This window comes from Peromyscus leucopus, chromosome 6 (genome assembly GCF_004664715.2).
Source record: "Peromyscus leucopus breed LL Stock chromosome 6, UCI_PerLeu_2.1, whole genome shotgun sequence".
Lineage (NCBI taxonomy): Eukaryota > Metazoa > Chordata > Mammalia > Rodentia > Cricetidae > Peromyscus > Peromyscus leucopus.
This window is the reverse complement of record NC_051068.1, coordinates 38,645,511-38,669,611: the sequence shown is the minus strand read 5'-3', so window position 1 is coordinate 38,669,611 and position 24,101 is coordinate 38,645,511. Positions and strand designations below refer to the sequence as shown.

Below are 24,101 nucleotides of genomic sequence, written 5' to 3'. Positions count from 1 at the left end.
ATCAACACTTTTACCTGGCAGGTGCTACACAAAGGGCACTGAGTTCAGCACGATGTAAAGCAATCCCTATGCATCCCTAATGATTTCTAAAACGAAACGCTCCGAAGATGGACCATTGTCAAACTCCAGCTGGTGACAAAGCAGCGGGAGGCTGCTCTTGAGCCTCCACCACCATCTAGTGGTAAAGCTCATAAAACGTACATCCCCTGCCCTAGCCCTCTCTGTATGCAGGTATTCAAGTAGGGTGAGGTACAAGTGTCTGAGAAGAGCAATCAACACGGACAAGAAGTTAATCTAGAGTGCAAAAAGATAGTCTAAAAGACTCAAAGCATTTGATAGAAGCATGCTGCAAATACCAACTGCTCTTTCTGAATTAAAAAAAGGAAATTCCCGAACAATAAATCAGCTCTGTGCTTTTCAAAAACTATTGTGGCTTGAACACTGATTGCCTTTCTTAATATTTATTCTATAATACAGATTGAACATCTTTTCTGTAGCATGTAGAACTACCTCGCTCCTTTCAGAGACTGAATCAGGTTCCTACATTGTATATTTTGTGCTTTCAATGCAAGCACCCTTAGGAGGTCAAGTTTCTTATGAACATCTCCTTCTATAACATTTTCCCCATCGATGCTCAGATACTCATACACAACTGAAATCATCTGGCAGCAGACATGCAAGGTGAATATTTGCAAAGTCAGCTGTCAATTCTGCATTCCTGTTTTGTTTCAATGTCACTTCTCAAACTGTCCATGTTAACTCCTGATGTACACTCATCTCTGATGATGCTCAGTACTCCCTTCAAGGGCCTATGGTTTTTTAGTACCCTGTTATTGTTGGTAAATGGGAAGGCATCCCGGAACTCTGGCTAGTGTGTCAGTTACTTGTCTGCTGCTGTGAGTGATAAAGAAACCTACAGAGGGAAGCTCATTTGTTTCCAGAAGCTGGGGAAGCACGGCAGCAAAGGGCAGGCACGGGAACAGGAAACTGAGAGCGTGTATACTTCACTGTAAAGGAGAAGCAGAGAGAGTGAACTAGAAGAGGCTGAGGCTCTAAACGCTCAATGCCTACCCCAGGGATGCACCTCTTCCTGCAAGGCTGCACCTCCTAAACTTCCTAAATAGCACCAACTGGGCCCCTGTGTTCAGATGCTGACTCTATCCAGGACGTGTCTCATTCAAATCACCATAGTGGGTACGCATAAAAATAAAGTACGCTTTAGTGTGAGAGACACACATTCTGTACTGATCCGGGTATTTTTCCATCCAGGGGGAAGTTAACGACTTCCTAGCCATAGAAGCAGGGGGCAAGTCTTGACTATGAAAGAGTGCTTCCTATATTTTGAATATATCAATCACTAAGGCCCAGCCATTAAATACTAGAATGATAACACATATCCCAATTTTACAAAACCCCATCTAAGGTACTGATACTACAGTACTGATACAGATTCTTGAAAAAAAACTTTAGACAATGAGAAGAAAATGCCTGGGATCCAGGTAACAGGGGAACCCAGGCCTGCTGCTGCCAAGTCCTGGTGCAAATGTGGAGAAGTGACCAGTGTTCCAAGTCACAGCCAAGCCTCTTTCTTCATCCTGTTTCTGTGTACTCACCAAAGTTACATGAAGAAAGAAATCAAGGAAACTGGCTAATCTATTCCAAAGCTTGTGTCACTGACAAGGCTGTACAACGGTCCTTGCAATACAGTCAACTGCACCATCGTTCACCCGGCACTGCCCTTTCTTGTCTTCACTACCATTAGCAACCCTCTAACAGAGGCCACCGATCCACCCCCAAGACCTGTGGACAAGCCTGGCCTCTGTAGAGCCTGACCCTGCAGGCTTAGTTGAGGTCTGTGGACAGTTCTGTGGTTCAGTAGAGGAGCCAGGGTTCTAGAGCTGGGCAGACATGGGTCCCTTTACTCACAGTCATGACTTTAAGCTGATGGTACAACAACAGACAGTACCACAGCTGGGCTGATCACTGCTGTGATCTCTCTGCTTCTTCCCGCCCTCTGCTTGCCCACTTCTCAAACTTTAACACTGAATGGTTATGAGCTAATGATGTTCAAACAGCTCTCATTTACTGAACACCCCATATATGCCCTGATGCCAACTGTACAACCCAGTTCATCCCCACAGCCAACTCGTAAGGAAGGACTAGCATTATTCCCAGTTAGAACATCGACTTGGCCCAAGGTTGCACTGCCAAGAAAGGCTGTCTCCAAATGCTTAGGTGCTAACCACAGCTCATTGCTTTAAAAAAAAAAAAAAGGATTCTTAAAGGCATTACCAATAATCTTAACAACCTGGCTGTTTGTATTAGCAATTGCTATCATACAAGTAGATTATTAATATGTGCAAATAACATTTGGTTTGGATAGTAAAATTATTTTCAATTATTTACTTTTATTCTTTCACAATTATCCTATAATTTATTCTCAAAACTCAAATGCTTTTGAGTAAATGTCACTGAACTGACATAGCAGGATAAGCAGCAGAGAATGGGCCAATAAGCACACATGACTCCATGCTCAAGGTACGCATATAAAAGCATGTCTACATCAGCACTGCATAACTAGTAAAACGTGCTTTTTTATTCTCAACTAAAACCCATCCCTTCTGACAGGTCACAGACCAGGACCATACATTCTTATCCAGAACACTCAGCTTTTTCTTGCTATAAACTAATGACCCTAAATGAGACAATTTAGAAACAAAAGTGATGCTTACAGATCCCATGGCTAGGAAGTCCAAAATGAAGGTACACATAGATCCCTTAATATCAACACGTGAGGCAATGGATTTGAACAACAGATCTCAGGGACACACAACTGCTTCACAATCACTGAGACTCAGACAAAAGCAGAAACATGACTGTTTCTTTAATGGCCCTGTCCAATAAAGAAATCTGGGCTGCTTTTTCAAACTGATTAAACTAACTGGCCCAGACAAAGCAGCTTGCCAGCTGTGGTGGCGCACATATGGAATCCCAACCTAAGAGAAGTGGAGGAAGTAAGATGGGCAGTTCAAGGTCATCCTTGACTACCCAGGAAGTTGGAGGCCACCCTGTCTCATGTAGCCAACAAACAAAAAAAACTACCCAAAACCTACAAAGATTAACTGTTGCACTCAAGTTATTCACTGAAGAGATAAGCAATCTTTACAGTATTAATTGCTGAAACCCACACAGACTCTAGAATTACAAACATGTGCTTTGCTAGTGTGGGCTTGATGGAGAGAGAGAGAAAACTGCTCCTATACAATTTCAGAACACAGACACCCTGGCTTGAGATCACTGAGGCATTCCCCTAACTTGCTCTTAACCCTCAGGCAAGTTCCTGAAGTCTCCATACCACAAACTTGCTGAGCCCTGTTCCTCCCACACATCACCACAGCATGACAAGCAGTCTTTATTTCCCAAAACAACTCTGGGCAAGTTTATCTACTACATGTTTCCTAAGTTTCATTCCAACTCAAGACTCTCAGTGACTTTTCAAAGCTTAACTTTCCAGACTTGTTCCATCTGGTGGCCAAAACGCTCAGGAGTGAGAGCACTAAATAAATAAATAAATAAATAACCTCACAAAGTGGCTCATCTCATCGCCCTCCCAGATCGGTCCCAAGTTTGAATCACTAAGCAAACCTGGCTCCAGAAGCCTGCAAAACAGGCTCTGAAGGGCAGAGCCCGGAGCAATGGGATGACCTAACCGCCCTGGAATGATCTTCACTGTCTGCAGATTAATTCCATCCCTGCACTTACCTTTCCTTACAGCACACTCAGTGGAACCATCCTGTTCACACAATAGTTTTTCAATGTATTCACTCTACAGACTTTTAAGTACTTCCTGTCATACTGGACACTGAGGATACCAAGTCAAAGGAGCATTGAGGGACAGTCACTGCCCATTTCGGCTAGGTATGATTCCAAACCAGAGCCCCCCTTGGAAGTGTAAAAGTATTTCCAAATATGGTGACAGTTAAGATCCATCTTGGGAGCAGATCCAAGCAGAATGAAGATAAGGAGAAACAGGATTTTTCTGGGACTAAAGTTAAAACGCACAACACCTGCTTCTGATTTCTCAGCATCTTTTCCAAAAAAAAAAAAAAAAAACAAAAAAAAAAAAAAAAAGAAAAGAAAAGAAAAAAATTAAAAAGAAAGAAAACCAAACCACCACTCAAAGATGAAACACATGTTGAGAACCTTCTGGTTTGTAACAATTAAGATTACCAACTTTGGACTTTTGCTAACATCAACTGAAATGCACTACACTTCAACCTTGAACTTACTCAGGTTCCAGGAACAGGGAAAGCTTGATGGAGTGGCACATGGCCACATTCAAGTGGTAACACTGGCACCTCATCGGTACCCACATCCAAGTGAGGCTCATTCTGTGAGCTGTCCAGAATCCTGTAAGTGTCCCACTCAGGAACCATTGTGCAAACTGCCGTATTTCAGCCTGCCAGCAGGTGGAGGCATTGTTCCTCCCCCATTCTCAGATGGGGGGACAAAAGGACAGTGGGTTCCTAAGGCTACCTTTCATGCCATTCACTTCAATGCAATGACTTCTATCATGTCTCAGTGACAGAATAATGCTCGCAATCTTTACTACTCTAAACCAACAGGTTTGAGCAGGATTTAGTGTACTGCACAGAAAAGCAAAGCCAAGCTCTGCAGGCAGTGTTCTACAAGTTTAGACTTTTTCTATTTTTAAATTACCCAGTTTAACAATAATCATCATTTTCTTTTTTAATTTTTTCCTATGACCTCTTGATGTCAAATTTTTATTTATTCTTCTCTTATATATTACATCCTGACCTCCGTTTCCCCTCCCTTTTCTCCTCTCATCCCCCACCTCCCCTCTCTCACAGATCTCCTCCTGTTTCCATTCAGAAAAAAGCAGGGCTCCCAGATATCAACCTAACATCATAACAAGTTAGAATAAGAAAAGGCACCTCCCCTAATATCAAGACTGGGCAAAACAACCCAGTAGGAAGAAAAGGGTCCCAAGAACAAGCAAAGGAGTCCGAGACACCCCTCTTCCCACTGTCATGAGTCCCACAAGAACACCAAGCTACACAACCATAACATAAATGCAGAGGACCTAGCTCAGACCCATACAGGCTCCCTGACTGTCGCTTGCTTCAGTCTCTGTGAACTGCTATGAGCCCTGTTTAGTTAATTCTGTCTCCTCTGACTCCTATAATCCGCCCCCGCTTCTGCAGTATTCCCCAAGCTCTGCCTAATGTTTGGCTGTAGGTCTCTGCAACAGCCTCTTTGACGACTATTATACTAGACTCCAGTCTAGAAGTACAGCAGAGTATCATTAGGAATTGTTTCATTGACTTTTTTTTTTTGCCAATTTTATTTGGTTCTATCTTAGGCCCCTGGGCTATCTAGCCTCTGGTTCCTGGCCCTCCCGGCATTGTTAGGCATGGGCTTCCCTCTCATATCATGGGTCTCGAGTTGGGTAAGTCACTGGTTGTTTACTTCCACAAGTTCTGCAGTGATACAGAAGTTTAGACTTTCTTAAAGCACATTTTCCATTACTTTAGCAGAAGTCCTTACAACTCCACAGCGTATGGAGTCACAAACATCACAGCACAACATTTAAGACCCTATGCCTGCACCATCGAGTACTCACGGTTCTCCCAATGCCATGCTGCCAGTCATGATTCTACAAACAAGAGCCACCCTCCTGTAAGCACTGCACACAGAGGTCAACATTCAATTTTTGCTTCCTGGAACTACCAGGGTTTATACTGGGCCTTGCCCCTAAGCCTTTGTATCCTTAACCCAGTGTGTTTCTCAATGTCCGGTAGAGTCCTATCTGTATAGACCCCAGCGCCTATGGATACATACTCTACTATAAACCACATGTCAACACAGTCTTTCTTAAAAGAACTTTTGAAAACCTTACATAACTTGGACTAGGAATACAGCAGCTTACTGGGTGAAGGTGTGTGTTCAGGCTCGCCCACCTTAATGCGATCCCACATCCCACAAGGGGGCAGCAGAGAACCAACCCGAAAGAGTTGCCTGGCCTCCACACACATGTTGTGGCATGGTTATGCGTACACCTACACCTACACACACCCCCACAGAGAGAGAGAGAGAGAGAGAGAGAGAGAGAGAGAGAGAGAGAGAGAGAGAGAGAGAGAGAGAGAGAGAGGAGGGGGGAGAGAGAGAAGGGGGAGAGAGAGGAGGGGGGAGAGAGAGGGACAGAGACATAGAGAGACAGAGAGACCACACACAGGACTAGTGACACAGTTCATTAATGAAGCAAATGTTTAGCTTTTCAGGAGGGCCTAGGCTTGATTCCAAGCACTGCTCACCCCTATTCTTCTCCCCACCCCACCCACACACACATCAAGTAATCACAAATAAATGGACTTTTGAGTAAGAAATAAGATGGAACATTTATAGAATCGCAATGTAAAAAGGAAAGCTATTATGGGCAGTGGATGATAGGCCAGATCAGAACTGACTGGAAACAATAACAGACATATTTTGGGATTACATGTGTTAAAATCCCTCTGTTTGTAGTAAGAATTCACGAGGGATGTTTATATATAACCAGTCTTATTACTAACAAGGCAGGGCCCTGCCTGGAAACTGTACAACAGAGGAATAGTGTGTGACTCTGAGCATGTCCAGTTGGGTGGGGTGGGGTGGTGGGAAGTTTTGAGAAAAAAATAAACAAGGGTGAACTTGAATGTCACAATTCCACAAAAGGAAATGGGAACATGTTGAGGGAACACAAATTCTTTAACACAATTCCAAACATCATGGATAAACAGAAAATAAATACTCATTATTTTAACTTTTCCTTTTTGATAATGGGTGCCTCAAAGGAAGGGACCGTGCCCTCTCCTGTTTGATACTTTACATATTATTTATTTAATGTGTTAATTAAAGTAGAATTACATCACTTTCCCTCCTCCCTCTCCTCCTCTTGTCCCTCCCAGCTACTCCCCTCCAGCCCCTACGGCCCCTCCTTAAGTCAATATCCTAAGTGGGCTAGGGTCTAAAAAGAGAGTTCTCAATAGGAAAAATTAAAATGGGTAAGAAATATCTCAAAAAAATGTTCATTATCCTTAGCAACTAGGGAAATGTAAATTGAAAAGAACTTGGAGACTCTCTCTTCCCCAGTCAGATGGCTAGAATCAACTAAACATCTGACAACAAATGCTGGGGAGGTTGTGGGGCAAGAGGAGCCTTCATTCATTGCTGCTGGGAATGCAAACTGGTGCGGCCACTCTGGAAATCAGTATGGAGAATCGTCAAAAATCTAAAAATCACTTGGCATCTATCCAAAGGACTAGGCATTCTCCTCACAAATACCTGTTTAGCCATTGTTTTCACTGCTGCTCTATTCACAATAACTAGGAAATGGAAACAACCTAAATATCATTGAATAGATAAAATGAATACTGAAAATGTGCTACATACACAATGGAATATTATTCAACAGTAAATAAAAATGACATTTTCAGATAAATGGATATACCTAGAAAAGATAATATCAAGTGAGGAATAATTATTTTATTAGCAATTAGGTTAAATTATCCCTCATGTCTAGTATTGAAAAAAGCCAAATTATTTCCATTGTTAAATATCATAAGCTACTTAATTTTATAAGCATATGTAGATATAATCAATATACGCTGTCTATTAAACTAAATGTTTTTCAAGCAGTAAGATACTTTAAACTCCAACAGCAAAAAAAAAAAAAAAAATGTATATACAAGCTAATCTTTCCAGTTACTCACAAACACAAAATGCCCAGCATTAACCTTGCCCAGCATTAACCTTATGGAAAACAATATGGAGAAAAGATCAATTTTGAATCCTGCATGGAATATTTCTGAATTATTCACAAATCTGGTCATGTTTCCATAAGCTTCATACTCCAAGATGGCCAGGCCTGGTAGTGAGTTAGCTGCACATACAAAAATTGGTCCTCTCCAAGATCTTCCCGACAAGAAGCAGTATGAAGAGCAGACAAGGGGAAATCATGTTTGTGTCATCCATGCCATGTAGTACATGAAAAGCCAGTAAAGAAAAACAAGCTGAAACTGGGTCCGGGTACCCCTAATCCAATACTGTGTAGTCTGCCAGGCATGGCAGATATACTTGTCATCTTAGTACTCAGGAAGCTGAGGCAGGAGGATTGCTACGAATTTCAGGCAATTCTGAACTACTTACTGAGTTTAAGGTCAACCAGTTCTAAATAGTGAGACCTTAGCTGAAAACAAGCAATTAAATAAAACCCAAAGCAAAACAAATCTGAAATCTAATATGCTCCAAAATCCAGCACTGGGACATCAACATACTCAACATGTTTCAAAGCTTAGAGTATTTCAAGTCGTCAGATTAGGGATAACCAATCACTAAGGTGATGAAGCTATTTCTCTAACCTAAAACAATCCTTCCTGTAGGGATGATCATTAAGAGCAAGAAGTATATAGTGAGTAAAAGAAATAAGACTCAGAAAGTTAAAAAGAAAAAAAAGGAAAAACAAAAACAAATAAACAAACCAACACCTGTCCTATCAGCCCAGCCCTACTTCCAACCAAAAGACCTTCAGCAACCCAAAGTGGAGCAAGCAGACCTAGGCAGGCTACCTGTGGTCTCCCCCCACTCCTCCTCTGCTCTGGTCCCCTAGTCCTGCCTCCTCACACAGCCCTACCTCTCATCTCATCTCCTTTGTTTTGAGGCTAGCCACAGAACCCCAACTCTACTTCCTACCAGACATCCCATAACCACTGCAGGTTACATGAATCCATAACCCCCCACAATGTCTCTCTTCCTTCTCCATCCCAGTCCTACTAATCCTGCTGAGGCCTGCCACAGAAAGTCTCCCTTCAGCCTATCTCCCTTCCTTTGTGGCTCCCCACTGACCACAGCTCTACCTAAATACGTACCTACCTGTGCCACATTCAACCTCATCATAAAAACACAAACAATATGAAAAGCCAAGAAGGGATAAGCCTTTCCGAACACACATCCACCAGACCGACATACAGAAACATTCTCCAGTGAGAATTCTCTGGATAAGCTCCAGGACACAGAACTTTAAAGAACACACTTCATCAAAGTTCAAGAAGTTTAAATAAGAAACTAACAATGAACTGAAGAACACATAGACACACCTGAGGGATGCCCAGAAAAGGAAAACACATTGCTGAAGAAGACAATCTAGGATTGGAAACTGGATGCAACCAAGATGAATTCTGAAGAGAATTCAAAATGAAATTGAAAACCTCAAAAAGTCAATCAGAAATGTATGGGCAAACCATACAAAGAACATACCAAATAGAAGAAAGGATATCAGAAATTGAAGATAAGATAGAATTAGATGACTCCAGCCAAGAATATGAAGAATTTTTTAAAGTACATAATAGGAACATGCAGGAATTGTGGGATACCATAAAAAAGACCCAATATCAAACTATAGGCATCAATGAAGAATCCAAAGTCAGTGGTATAGACCAGATAGTCAACAAGATCACAGAGGAACGCTTTCCAAAATTAAAAAAAGGCAAACCCATACAGATGTAAGGAGCACAAGGAACACCAATGAGAACTAGGGAAGGGGATCACCATGGCCTCTTATAATCAAAACAACATAGATACATAGCAAAGAAGTTCTGAAAGCTGAAAAAGAAAAAAAAACAGTCATAAATGAAGGAAAAATCATAAAAATAATAACTGAATTCTCAAAGGAAAGTTGAAAAGCTAGAATAGCCTGAAGCAATGTACTTCAAGTTCTAAAAACCATGGATGTCACTGTAGACTACTGTACCCAGAAAAACTATCTGCCTTAGTTTAAGAAAGCAAATGTTCTATGTTATAAATAGACAGGAATCTATGCCCACCAAACGAGCCCTCCAGAGAATCCTGGAAGGAATTCTTCTGACTGAAGGGAGGGATAAACATTGCCAAAAGAAAGAAAACCAACGATGATATAATTACTGGAACATAAAATGGAACTAAGAACACAAACAGCAAAAAAAAAAGAAAGAAAGAAAGAAAGAAAGAAAGAAAAGAAAAGAAAAGAAAATGACTGCAATCAACACACATCTTACAAAAATGGCAAAAATGGGTATTAACAGCCTCAAGCTAAGAACAAAATTCATCTGTCTGCTGTCTATGAGAAACTTACCTTCACTTTAAATAGAAGTTCCACCTTAAAGCAAAAGAATGGAAAAAAGTATTCCAATCGAAAGGGATCAAGAAGAAGTAAACAGATATAGCTGTCCTGTTATCTTGATTAAACAGATTTCAAAACTAATCCAACGAAATGAAGAAAGATACTTTATTATTATCAAGGAAATAATTGATCAAGGGGACATTACAATCCTAAACATATATATAACAAACTCTGGCATATTCAATTTCATAAAAAATATATTACTTGAATTAAAGATATAGATTAACTCCAACACAGTAATAGTAGGTGATTTCAGTACCCCACTTTCTACAATAGATATGTCTTCTAGACAAAAAATTAAACAGAGAAATGATATAATTGAATGACATTATACATCAAATAGAATTTACAGAATATTCCACCAAAATACTAAGGACTACACACAAATACACCCACACCCACACCCACACCCACACCCACACTCACACCCACACATCACACCTCAGCAACACATGGATGTGTTCTCTACAATAAACCACATCCTAAGTACAAAGCAAATCTGAAGAAATTCAAAAACACTGAAGTAACTCAGTGTATTCTATCTGATCAAAATATCAACAGCAAACAAAGCACAAGTCCATATATAAACTCACAGATGTCTAAATATTACAGAATGATAGAAAGGTCAAAGATCAAATTAAAAAAAAGAAAATTTACAATTTTGCAATTAAGTGAAAATGGCCATATATGATCACAAAACCTCTAGGACACATTAAAAGCAGCCCAAGAGGGAAACCTATAGCTCTATGTGCCTACATAAAAAATTATTTCAAAAATTGTTTTTAATGAAACAGAAGAATACTTCCACATTGATTTTATAAAAACCAATGTTACTCTGATAACAAATCCAGGGAAAGATACAACAACAAAACTCCAAAATCAAAGGCAAATAAAACTGATCAGCACTAATGCAACAATCCTCAATAAAATACTTAAAAATTATAGGCACATTATCAAAAAGATAATCCACCACAAAGTGACTTTATATCAGAAATGCAAGCAAGGATAGTTCAACATATGTAAACCAATAGATGTAAAAAAAAATCATATAAATTAAAGACAAAAAATCATACAATCATCCATTAGATATAGAAAAGGCCACTGACAAAATCCAGTGCCTTCAACATAAAAGTTCTAGAAAGAATAGAATTGGAGAGAACACATTTCAACTTAAAAAAGGAGATATAGACATACACACACACACACACACACACACACACACACACACACACACACACACACCAAACCCACAGCCAACACCATCCTAAGTGGAGAAAACCTTGAAGGAATCCCGTTAAAATGAGAAACAAGATAGGCTGTCCACTATCCCAACTCCTTTTCAATATAGTGCCTGAAGCACTAACTAAAGCAATAAGGAAGAAAAAAGAAATTACAGGGTGCAAATATAAAAAAAAATGTCATCATTATCCTTATTTGCAGATATTATGCTATTATTCACAGAAAATCCTCCAAATTACACCAGAAAAGTAAAAATCATCAACAATCTCAGCAAAGTGGCAGGATACAAAATCAGTTTACAAAATTCAGTTGCCTTTCTATATACAAATAACACACTGATAAAGAGATCATGGAAACACCATCATTCACAGTAGCCTCTCAAGAAATCAAAGGACCTAAAAACAAACCTAGCCAAGTATGTGAAAGACCTCTACAACAACAACTTTAAATCTCTGAAGAAAGAGACTGAGGAAGATACTAGAAAATGAAAAGACTTCTCATGCTCATGGCCTGGAAAAATTAATATTGTGAAAATGATCCTTCTACTACAAGCAATTTATAGACACAATGAAAGTCCAACAACACTCTCCACAGAAAAAAAAAAAATGCTAAAATCCTCTGAAACCACAGAAGATCCTTGATGGCCAAAGCAATCCTGAGCAAATGAATGATATTGGAGAGATTACTACTCCAGATTTAAAAACATATTGCAGAGATAAAGTAATAAAAACCATATGATATTAGCACAGTGTAGAGTCTATAATGTAAACCAATGGGACAAAATAGAAGGCCCAAACATTAATGTAAGTAACTACAGCCATCTGATATTGACAAAGATGCCAAAAGCACATATTGGAAAAAAGAAAGTACCCTCAACAAATAGTGCTGGGATTCCACATGTAGAAAAATGAAATTAGACCTATATCTATCACCCTGGCCCCAAATACACCAAATACCTCAATGTGAAATCTGAGATGCTCCAACTGCTAGAAAAAAACATATGTGATATTCTAAATACTTATCCTTGTATCATAGCTCTCATACCTCATCAGGAAGCTTCTTATGATAAAAGGACATCACATCAAGGACTCTATTCTGATTTAAAAATCAGGATTATGTCCAGGTACTTCTAACTCACTCCCAGGAGGCAGTGAATTTTCTTCATCATCTGAGATCACATTCATGTGGACTTCAAAAGTGCTGGATGTATTCACCTTCAACATCACTGATAATCAAGTGCCCTGAGTATGTATTCACCTTCAACACCACTGATAATCAAGTGCCCTGTGTATGTATTCACCTTCAACACCACTGATAATCAAGTGCCCTGAGTACCTAAATGTCGCTCATATTTTATGTTTATTAAATATTTTGGTAATTATATTTTAAATTCCATCTGGTAAATTTCTAAATGATAAAGTAATACTAGTCTTGTTTTTAAAAGAGTTACAAATGAAAATATAATGTCCTTTCCTTGATATTACCTTGTGGTTATAAATGATTTCAAACTAATGTTTGAAAGATTCAAATTTCTCCATTGTCTTTACGAATATTTGAATATATTCACATTCTTGTATAATTTGGATAAAATAAAATGTCTGATTTTTAAATGAAATTTCAATTTTATTTACTTTAGCTAGAGATAATCAAAGATTGGGTTAATTCTTTTTATCCAAATTGTACAAAAGTCATCAATATCTAATAAAAATGATGTTTCATACCTTAAAATACTAATTTTTTGATCTAATTTATATCTAAGATATTCTATAGTAAAATTACCCAGGAGTAAAAAAATTAATGAAACAGTATTTGTATTTTAATAATAAAAATGAGACAATGCGGGCAGTGGTGGCGCATGCCTTTAATCCCAGCACTCGGGAGGCAGAGGCAGGCGGATCTCTGTGAGTTCGAGGCCAGCCTGGGCTACCAAGTGAGTTCCAGGAAAGGCGCAAAGCTACACAGAGAAACCCTGTCTCGAAAAACCAAAAAAAAAAAAAAAAAAAAAAAAAATGAGACAAAACTACAGTAACTCCTTTAAAAGTCCCACTTCTAGCCAGCTGACAGCGCATGCCTTTAATCCCAACACTCAGGAGGCAGAGTCAGGCAGATCTCTGTGAATTTGAGGCCAGCCTGATCTACAGAGCGAGCTCCAGGACAGGCAACATGACTACACAGAGAGAACCCAGTCTCAAAGAAAAAAAAAAGTCCTAATTCTAACCATTTAAATATATGTAAGATAGCACACAGAGTACAAATTACTATAAATACAGGGGGAACTATTTGGTTAATCTTGCTTAAATTTTAACATTTCAATCTCATTAAAAATGTATAAATTTTGGTTATTTTAGAGATTCAGTTTCTCTGTAATCTTTACTCTATCAGGCCAAACTGTGTTCTTGATTTACTTAATTTTAGGTAATCTATGTTACATATAAATGCTATATCAGATACAGAAGATGTAAAAAATTGTTTAGGGCTGGATCATAAGGGCTGATAGCTTTGCTATGATGCAGGAGTTTCTTTTATAATGGCTTTACCTGCTGTTCCTCTCTCCTGAAGACTGCTGTCCTGCCCACTACTCAGCCTCCTCTACATCAGATCCTAGGACTGGGCTGCCTAGCTACAAGGGACCTTATAACATTTAATAAATAATATATGGCCAAGCTGGAATACTGAATGAAAACTCCTGAGGGAGAAAAAAAATGGCAGTGTCTGGCTATGAAGCAAAGTCCTGAAAGGGATCTGTGTCTGCTGAGACAAACTGGCTGACCAGAATTTCATACTGTGGTGAGGCTGGAATGTGGTTGGGTTCTCTGTCCCTCTGGAACAGCCATTCCTTGCCAGCCTGTGTTGGAACTAACATCTTGTGACAACAGGTAAAACTCTTTTAGAATCTACTGACTTAGCAGGCAACTAGCTTCTACCAATCTATAAGCTAAGGGTGCCATCAGATAGCCTCTCAAGCCTACAGAAAAGCTTCCCCCATCTCCATGTACCTACCTCTCTCATGTACCCACCAATGTATTTTAGACATGCCTTGATTTATAACTTTCTCTGTTCTGTAAAACTATAAAAACTTAGTGAAACTGCTTCCACGCTGAAACAGAAATATGATGGTAACCAAAATTTGTGCTCCAGGGCTCTAGTCATTTAAAATGGTTCCAAAATAAACTCTCTCTTTTTGAGAAGAAGAAAGGAAAGAGAGGAGGAAGTAGCAGCAGCAGCTTCCTCTGCAGCAAACGGAGACCATGACAGAAATGCACAACTGTCCAAAATGCAGGCAACAGCTGACTGTAGGGTGCCCAACCCCAGCTGGTAAACACAGCACCTACACCTGGGGCTCTGTAGACATGGCATACATGGGAAGACAAAGACTGTCAGAGCCAGGGGACCTGGATGTCTGTTTCATGTTGTGTCTTCCATATAGGATGGGAAAGCCACACCTATGAAATAACAGCAGTATGGTTATCTAAACTTTAATAATAACAATGACAACACCAGCTCACAGGCCAATGGGAAAGGGGGAACATCTCACACAAAGCCCTACTCCCAGATGAAGAACTCCAGGCAATTAGTGACTGCTGAGAGAGGAGCAATTAGTCTTCTCCTGGGATGAGCCTCCTAGTGATGAGCCTTAAAACACAAACATGAATAATACTAAATGGACTCAGCAGGATGCATTTACGTATTTATAAACATGTAAGAAAATGAGGAAGCCGGGCGGTGGTGGCTCACGCCTTTAATCCCAGCACTCAGGAGGCAGAGCAGGGATTCTGTATTCGACCAGCTGGCTACAAGTGACTCCAGGAAAGCGCAAAGCTACACAGAGAAACCCTGTCTCAAAAAACCAAAAAAAAAAAACAATGAGGAAAAGGCGAGTGAATTAAAGCTTGAAGTGATGGTGGTAGGGAGGACACATGGGGCATGGGGACAGCTCTTCAGCTATTACTAACATAACCACTGCTATAGTGATTTACTGACATATTGGCGACATGTGCGCCACAAGTTTCCAGAAGTAACTCAGGCATAGTGAAATGTCATGTGACTCCAGGAACACATGCAACAATGGGCATAAAACCAATGAACTAGAATACAGCAGGAAGCAGCTCGGGAAAGCCATGTTTACTTCTTTCTTAAGCCCCTCTGAGGGAATTCTCCAGACAGTGTTGGTTACGATCATCAATGAGTGTTGCCATGAATTTATTTTCCTTGCAAATCTTTATTTGAACAGGATATAATAAGCTATATCCTGCTAGTCCTCTGGGCAACTTGGGCCACTGGGAAGTCCTGGGTCTGGAGAGTGGCTATTAGCAGACAGTATCCTTCAGTACACAACACAGAGGCCAATCTCCAGCTGCTGCTGTGAGACTGAAATAATGACACTGTATCCGGTTACAATGTATCAGAAGAAAGCTTTGTGTCAAAGAGAGTTAAATAGGATTATGCACACAAGAAGGCACCACACACTTGGACTTCACCTTACACACGTGCCCTGGGAGGAGAAGGTGGAAGGGAGAAGGATCTGAGCATTTGTCATTTGTTTTCCCTTGCACAGCAGCTGTCCCTTCATAAAGTATCTGAAGAACTGTTTCCAAAGAGTAGACTCTCTAGGCTTCTCACAGGAGTCAGCAGAGAATTCCTTCCTTCTTCCAATCCTAGTTTGAAACCTTAGAGACTATGTATGACCCACTGTGAGGTGGTGCGCCATGAGCTCCTCTTTGTTTCAGCTACCTGGAGTCATGTTAGGAAAAATCAAATTGCCATCATGCCCTCAGCCCCCATGAGCCTCAAGATTTTCATTCACTAGAATTGGGGTGGATTTGGGAGTTTAAAATGGCAAGCTCCTTGTGGATTGAGAAACAGTCATTTCCACACTACCGTAGCATTCCTCCAGTAGCTGAACGGGGGCATGGCAAAGGGTACAAGGAGTCGGGAGTCACTTGTTCTCTTCTTTCTACGTGTGTGTGTGTGTGTGTGTGTGTGTGTGTGTGTGTGTGTGTGAGAGAACAGGGCTTGAGTTAGGGAAAATAGTTGTCTACTTTCTAATCACTGTACAAAAAAGTATACCATGGCTTTGTGCCCTGAGTTCTTCTGTCAGTTTGTATATTTTTAAGGCATATCAGTCTTTATCTTTTTAGGACAAAAACCAAGAAAAATGAAAACAGGAACTTGTTATCTTTGAAAAACATTTACTTATTTGGACTCTGCAATCTGCAAATTATTCATTTGAAATTGGATTTAACTTCTTGTGGGATAACACAGTAGAAAAATTTCAGTGATTAAATGACTTTGTGGGTTCACTGCTAGGGAGACTGCTCAATGGAATAGAAGAACAAAGACTGAGCAACTATTCAGACTTGGTGCACTTGCCATGAGCACATCACCATCTTAATTTCTTACCCCCAAAGTGAGACATGTATGTGGAATGAGGACTCAGTATCAAATGGGATTACCTATTCCACATTTCTTGGCATATGCCAGGGACCAATAAAGGAAAGCAAACCCAATTTAAAATGTCCCACTTCAAGATGTGATGATCTGAAATCACCTGGGAAAAGATCCCAATGGGTGACTGTCTATAATGGTAACCCAGTCCCAATGGATACATCTATAAAAACACTCCCACACTTAAGGCTCAGGGCACATTTTGGATGAGGGGGCAGAAAGATTCGAAGAGTAAGAAGATCATGGAGTTTGCTCTAGACTGTGTCTCCCAGTAATGTCAGAAGCTACACCCATAAAGTCTCATCAACATGACTGCCTGAACATGAGCTGAACAAGGACAATAACAATAAACTTGCCAAAATGAATGAGAGAAAGCCAATGAAGGCCCTTCCCCAGTATTTTAGAAGCAGTAACAGTAACTGGAAAGAGAAGACCCACACACACACCTGCTGAGCTGCCCCTGAGCTCCAGGGACACGGTTTTCACGCTGGGTAGTTTTACATGGATACAGCTGCCTGTGTGTCACTCAAGCCCCTCAGTAATCCTCAACCCTTAGTCCTTTAAGTAACCCCAATAAACCCACTGTCCACTTAGCTAGACTTGGGGTGACTCATCCTCTTGGACTGTCATTAGTGCTTATCTGGGGTGAATAAATAATTCAATCATATCTTCCCAGGAAAAGTCATATAAAAAATGCCTATATAAATAGGCCAAAGTCTTGTATTCTATTTTAGTTTTCTGAAGAACTTCCACGCTGACTTCCACAGTAGTTGTCCCAATTTACACTCCCAGCAGCATGAATCAATGTTCCTTGCCCCACACAAATGACACCAGCCCTTGTCATCTGTCCTCTTGATGGCATTCATTCTGACTGGGGTTAGATGGGTTAAAGTGCAGTCAACTTGCATTTCCCTGACATTTCTTCAAATATTTATCAGCTCTTTGTATTTCTTCCCCTTGAAAATGTCTACTAATTTCACTAGCCTACTCTATATTATGATTTGTGTTTTATGATAGTTAATTCATGATAGTTAATTCTTGATGTTCCTTACAACATCTAGGTATCACTCACCTATCACATGTATAGTTGGCAGAGAATATTTTTTTACCCTCTGTGGGCTCTCTTCACTCTTGCTGCTAGGCTGCCTTTGTATTGCAGAAGATTTTTAATTATTCAGAAGATTTTTTAATTATGCACAATCCCATTTGTCAATTCTTGAGATTATGCCCTGTACTATTGACTTCTTTTTCCATAAACACTTGCCCATAACTGTATCATGAAGAATTTTTAGCTGTATTTTCTCCAGTTTCAGAGTTCCAGGTCTTATTAGAAGTCTATCAAAGACTTTGAATTGATTTTTGTGCAAGGTGAAGAATGTACATTTTCATGTGAGCATTCAGTTTTCCCAGCAACATTTGAGGATGCTGTCTTCTTTCTGGTGCATGTTTCTGAAATCTCTGCCAAAGACTAGGTGGCTGTGGCTGTTGGTTTATTTCCGGGTCCTCTGTCCCACCACAGCCATGCTGATTTCAGCTGTTGGTCTATTTCCGGGTCCTCTACTCCACCAGAGCCATGCTGATTTCAGCACTATGGCTCTGGACTACAGCTTGTGATCAAGTACTGTGAAGTCTGTGCATTACTCTTTCTACTTAGGATTGCTGTAGCTCCGTTTAGTCTTTTGTGCTTCCTTAAAAACATGAAGAAGCCTTTTCCCAGACAAAAGGCCACTGGAGTTTTGATGGAAATTTGCATTTTTAATCTACAGCATACTCATTTTTACAGTATTCACTCTGCCAATCCATGAATGTGGGAGTTCTTTCCATCTGATAAATTCCTAAATCTGAAGAAACACATTTGGTCCCAAGTATTTCACATAAAGAATTATCAATTTATACGAAGCCTGAGGCCCCTGGAAGAACAAACTCTGACATGACATTACAGCATACCTAGTGACCTATTTCTTCCCCATCTCCTAACTACTACCACCTCCCAACAATGCCATTAATTGGGTCAGAGGCTTTAAGATCCAATCACTTCACAAAAGACCGTCAGCTGAGGAGTGGGCCTTATATCAATTAGACAGCTGTTGGTTACTGCCAACATGTGAGTGCCACTCAATAGATGGGTAACTATGCCTGCTACCAGAAACCTAGCCAATTTCCCAAGGCTAGTGACGTCACAAATTTTACAAGAAAACCTACTCCCACCTATTTACTAGACCAGCAAAATCCTCGATGACATTCTAAATCTTTGCCTTATACCCACAGGTAAGTATAGCTCTCAACCCTCATCAAAGAACCCCCTCTGTACTGCACATGGACATCATTACAGAAAAGCAGAGCTGGAACACAATTCAGAGATCAACAGATCATGGGAAGCCATCTCCAATGGCTATACCTACATGACCACTCATGTAGAGGGGGAGAAAGATTGCAAGATCCAGGACACCAAGAAGTCTGTGAACTAGTCCTTCCAGCAATGGCTGCATAAGCAAGACCTGAACAGTGGCAATATCAACAGACATGTATAAGGAAAAAGGAGCAGAGAAAGTCTTGAGTTAGTAAAGTCTTGAGTTAATGCATGCTGTGCATGTTGGCATGGCTATGTCAAGGTCCCCACAGCCACAGGCTTAGAGATCTGGTAAAGCCATCCTCAGGGGACCAAGTGCAGTGCTGGAAGCATGTGCAGAAAATATCCATCATAGTTTTCTCTCCATGGATATTTATGGCCTGAAGACTACTCCCCCAGAGAGATTGTTCCTACTACAATTAGCTAAAGATGCCTCCATGATTCAACAATACACTATAAACCCTGCCTCCTTCTTTATCTGTATACAATTGCCTTTGTCCAGCTGTATGCAAAAAAAAAAAACCCACCTCTCTGTTAAGCTGTATATAATAAACACTCTGATTTCTGGGGTGCTGTGGTTACTCTAGCAGAAGCTAAGTCTACCTGATCCCAACTTTTCTGTTTGTCTTTTCTTCATTCCTTCACCATCCCAAATCTGGTCCAAGTCCCCAGAAATATGTAAGGATGCAGCAGACATGTTAATTCTTAAGGGGGAAAAAAATCTCATAGGATCACAACCCTTGACAAGGATCTATAAGGCAACGAATGACTATTGGGAGAGGGGGAGAATTAGCCTATCCCAGGGTTGTTGTCCAATATTGGCTATCCAATCCAAAGTGATCATCCCTGAAACCCTATATACATCAACAGATTATAGTTATATATTTATGTGTATAATTGGAGAAGAGGTTATCAATTTGAGAGTAGGAAGGTCTGAAGAAGTTGGATGAAGGGGCTGGAGGGAAGAAAGACAAGGGGAAAGTGATGTAATTGTATTTCAATTTTAAAATTATATAAAAATGCTTTTTAAACCATAAGCTTATAACATAAGATTAACACAGGAGCCTGCTGGGGACACTTCATATATAAGTTATAACAAATCTGTTATGCTCCCTGAAAAATTATAATAGTCAGTTACACATATTAACCATGGCCTTAAAAGAGCTAAGGAGAACTGCATGGGAATCCACAAGTTAGTAGGCAGATAAAGTAAACTGGATCATCCAGAGAGACCCAGCGTGACAAGGCAGCAGGTTCAAGCATTTCTCCCTGATAGTTCCCTGAGCACAGAAAGAAAAGTCACAAGACCAGCCCCTGTCTTCTTATCAGAAAGGCTCTCGGAGCAAACACTCCAAAAAAGATAGCCTGTCTTGAAACACGTGGTCTTAAGAACAGGAGACAAACAGATAATGTATAAATTCTTTCTTAAGAACATATATCTTCTATCATCCTGGGGTTGTTTTCAATATTGACTGTGAAAGGCCCCCAAAGGAAGGAAGTGCTCCTAAGTGTATGTATGTCTGTGCCGAGATCCAAGCTTTGTATAAGGGCTTTCCTTCTGAGAGCTGAGCACTGCACTTCCCACTGTCCTTCCCATACTACCCCCCGCCCACCCCGCCCCCATTAAAACTGTACAACAGGTTATAAACTGGCTGCTCACAGTTGATATTTTCCTGTACACAGTGCATTAATTAGGCTGTGTTTCAGCCCCTAAGTCGTTAGGATGACACAGGATTCTAAGTACTGAAACTGGACTCCAATAAGTCAAAACAGAGATGTAAAAGGGTAAGGCCAGAACGCAGACTCCAGGAGCTATTCTGTCACAGCTCAAACATCGATTCTAGAAGCTGTGCTTCCTGGGTAAGGAAGGGGACAGCAGCGGAACCTGCATCGTACTTGGAGCTGTCTTGAGTGTTGTTAGTAAAACACTAAGGGCTTATATGGCACACACAGAAATGACTCAGTGTCCCCAATTGCACTGGTTCAAAGAAGGAAGCTGGCAAGCTGTGTGTGGCAACTGACTCCTTGTGCAGAATGTCAGCTCTCCCCTCTCCTCCTTACTCCTAAGGACCTACCTTCGTTTTGGCCACATGCAGGTCTAACCCTCACACTTCACATTTCTTAGAATGAAATGGAAAAGCAAACAGCTCCAGTTCAAGGAAGACACAATGCCCTCCCCAGCAGCACTCTTTAGTAGGTATGTAGAGCACTGTGGGGAAAAGTCAAGGACGCACAAGAGCACTGGGGTGTAAGCGGGTGATGGTCAGACTGTCGGGGTAGGTGGTGCCTCATGCAGCAGATCAGGGGAGTCTGGAGAGCTGCCACTGAGAGACGGTTAATGTCCATCATCCACTTAATCATAGAATGTTTACATATGGGAGACTCCTGGTAGGAACTGGCCTCTAGAGACACCTGCTTTCGTCTTTGCATCTATAAGTCTATTTACCCAAGAGACTGTACTGCAGTTGATTATAAGAGAGTTCTCTCTGCTTATGGGTATTCTCAGCCCTTAGTCAAATCAGCAGCTGTGGTGATATCGTGTTCCCCAAAATATTGTACACCCTAATAAACATATCTGGGGTCAGAGAACAGAACAGCCGCTAGATATAGAGGCCAGAAAATGGTGGCACTCACGCCTTTAATCCCAGGAAGTGAGCCTTTAATCCCAGGGAGTGATGGCAGAAAGCAGAAAGGTATATAAGGCGTGAGGACCAGGAACTAGAGCTGGTTAAGCTTTTAGGCTTTTGAGCAGCACTTCAGCTGAGACCCATTCAGATGAGGACACAGAGGCTTCCAGTTTGAGGAAACAAGATTAGCTGAGGAATTGGCAAGGTGAGGTAGCTGTGGCTTGTTCTGCTTCTCTGATCTTTCAGCATTCACCCCAATACTTGGCTCCGGGTGTGTTTTTATTAACAAAACCTTCTAACAATTCATGCTACAAGCAGCCAGAACTATTTTGGTTGTGGAGAGGTCTGGAGAAGAAATGGGTCTCTGTCAAAGCCAAGCAGGAAGCTTCCCTCAACTAGCTCTGCTTTAGAAAACCCATGCCAGAAGATGAATAGTGGTTAGGAACCATGTCTTGCTCTTCATTTCTTACTGCTGTTTAACTGTGAACGGTGAAATTTAAAAAGGAACATCTCTGTGGGTTATTGCCTGTATGTTTATTCACCTCTTGATAAAGAAGCACAGGGAAAAGTAACAAGAAAAAAGTGGTAGAGGGGAGGGCGGGGAGATTTGGCCAGGCTGCTATTCGGATTACTCATGGAAGGGAACCAGCAGAGGCCAGCCTGACACTCCCACTCCCACACAGATCAAAACATCTCCACCTTTGCCCTGCTTCCACTTTCTAGCCTTCACTGAGTTCTAAATGCCCTGATTCGGTCACAGCTGACCCATTAGCTCGTGGCATCTGTCAAGTTCCTGATTTTCTCCTTTTCTTGAAGATGAGGAAGAACTCTGTTTAAGCGTCCTCTGGAACCTACATTGAGACATATACCAAAATGAGTGTGATCTGACTTTCAGTGAAGGAGCCAGAAGCAGGTAAGGAAATTCTCCATGAGATAACCTGGGGGTACGAATGGAAGAGGAGGTCTTGAGCGGGGTGACACTGGGCAATCTTCATTGATGTTTTACTAGTAAAGTCAGTTTGTGCTTTCAAGTTGTAATTGATTGGAATGTTAAATATTTGTCAATGATACCTTGGAGATCCAAACCTTAAGTAGTATAATTGATGATTATTTGGGATTCCCAATTGTGTTTAACATGTCTGCAGTAATTCAAAAGAAACTGTTTAAGAAGTATCCATTCAGGACATTTCAAAACCATGTGAGAGGCATTGAAATGGCTTCTCCAAAGTAAATCCACTGTCCTACTTCTCCTTTCAAAACTTCTCATTGTGAATATTTTCTCCTTTTCTGCAACCAGATGCATATGCACATAACAAAACTGTGTCTATCTGAACATATACTTACGGAGGTAAGAGCTTTAGCTTGGTCATTAATGGGAAAGTTAACCCCAATAGCACCTAGCAACATGTGCATTTGCTCTTAAAGAGGCATAAAAGCCAAAAAAAAAAAAAAAGCTGTCCTCTATATAGCAAAAATTTGCATTCATCAGATATTAATTTATACTCTATAACTAATCAGCTAAACTACTTAAAACACTTGAACAATTTTAAATTCCACACATAGGACTGAGCATGGACCTACAATGTCAGGAGATTCAGTGAGTTCATGCAACCCACCTAAGGTATACTGGCTTTTGTTTTGTTTATTGTGGGGTTTTTTGTTGTTGTTGTTCACTTTGTTTTGTTTTTTTGTTTGTTTTTTGAGGAAAATTAATTTCATGGAGAAAATTACTTAAAAATAAGAGTAAAGAAAAATAATTTATATACTTATGTTTTAAAAATATACAAAATCAAAAATAAATTTTAAGACTAAATAATCTAAGTATTAATTTAAAAATAAGAAAACAAGGTATTCACTAAAAATACCAAAGTAATATTTTAACTTCTACAGACACATAAAATCTTATAATTCAATAAAATTTATCAATACATACAAGCACACAGATACAATCACACACTCATGGATATGTATGAAATACAAGCTGTCGTGCCTGTTAAATCCAAGGAAGAAGTAACAAGATACCAAGGTACTCAAAGTGTAAAGACCCAATTAGGGAAAGTTGGCAGTGTGGAAATGAACTACCATTTACTGGCCTGTCACAGCAGCAGCACTTCATAGAGGAAGCAGGAGCTGAAGGAGTATCTAGGTGGAAGGCAACAGAGGTGATCTCACCAGGAGCCAAAATTCCCCTGCACACAAAGAGTAGTGCAGCTGCTGGTTCCTG

General features: G+C 40.4%; 2 protein-coding genes across 15 annotated transcripts in view; one reads left to right on the top strand and one right to left on the bottom strand.

Annotated features, from left to right (window-relative positions):
* Med12l (mediator complex subunit 12L) overlaps positions 1–24,101 on the bottom strand; it is a 344,347-nt gene that overhangs the window by 136,439 nt on the left and 183,807 nt on the right. The window lies entirely within an intron of this gene.
* The window catches only part of P2ry14 (purinergic receptor P2Y14), a 54,625-nt gene continuing 53,222 nt past the window's right edge, over positions 22,699–24,101 (top strand). Inside the window, exons 1-2 of one of the 3 annotated variants that reach the window (XM_037206620.1) lie at positions 22,699–22,790; positions 23,175–23,225. In XM_037206620.1, coding sequence (XP_037062515.1) covers positions 23,175–23,225 — 51 coding nt within the window. In that variant the 5' untranslated portion in view covers positions 22,699–22,790. Of the gene's footprint in view, positions 22,791–23,166; positions 23,226–24,101 lie in introns of those variants that run through there. The other 2 variants (XM_028882190.2, XM_037206621.1) reach the window with 2 other exon arrangements.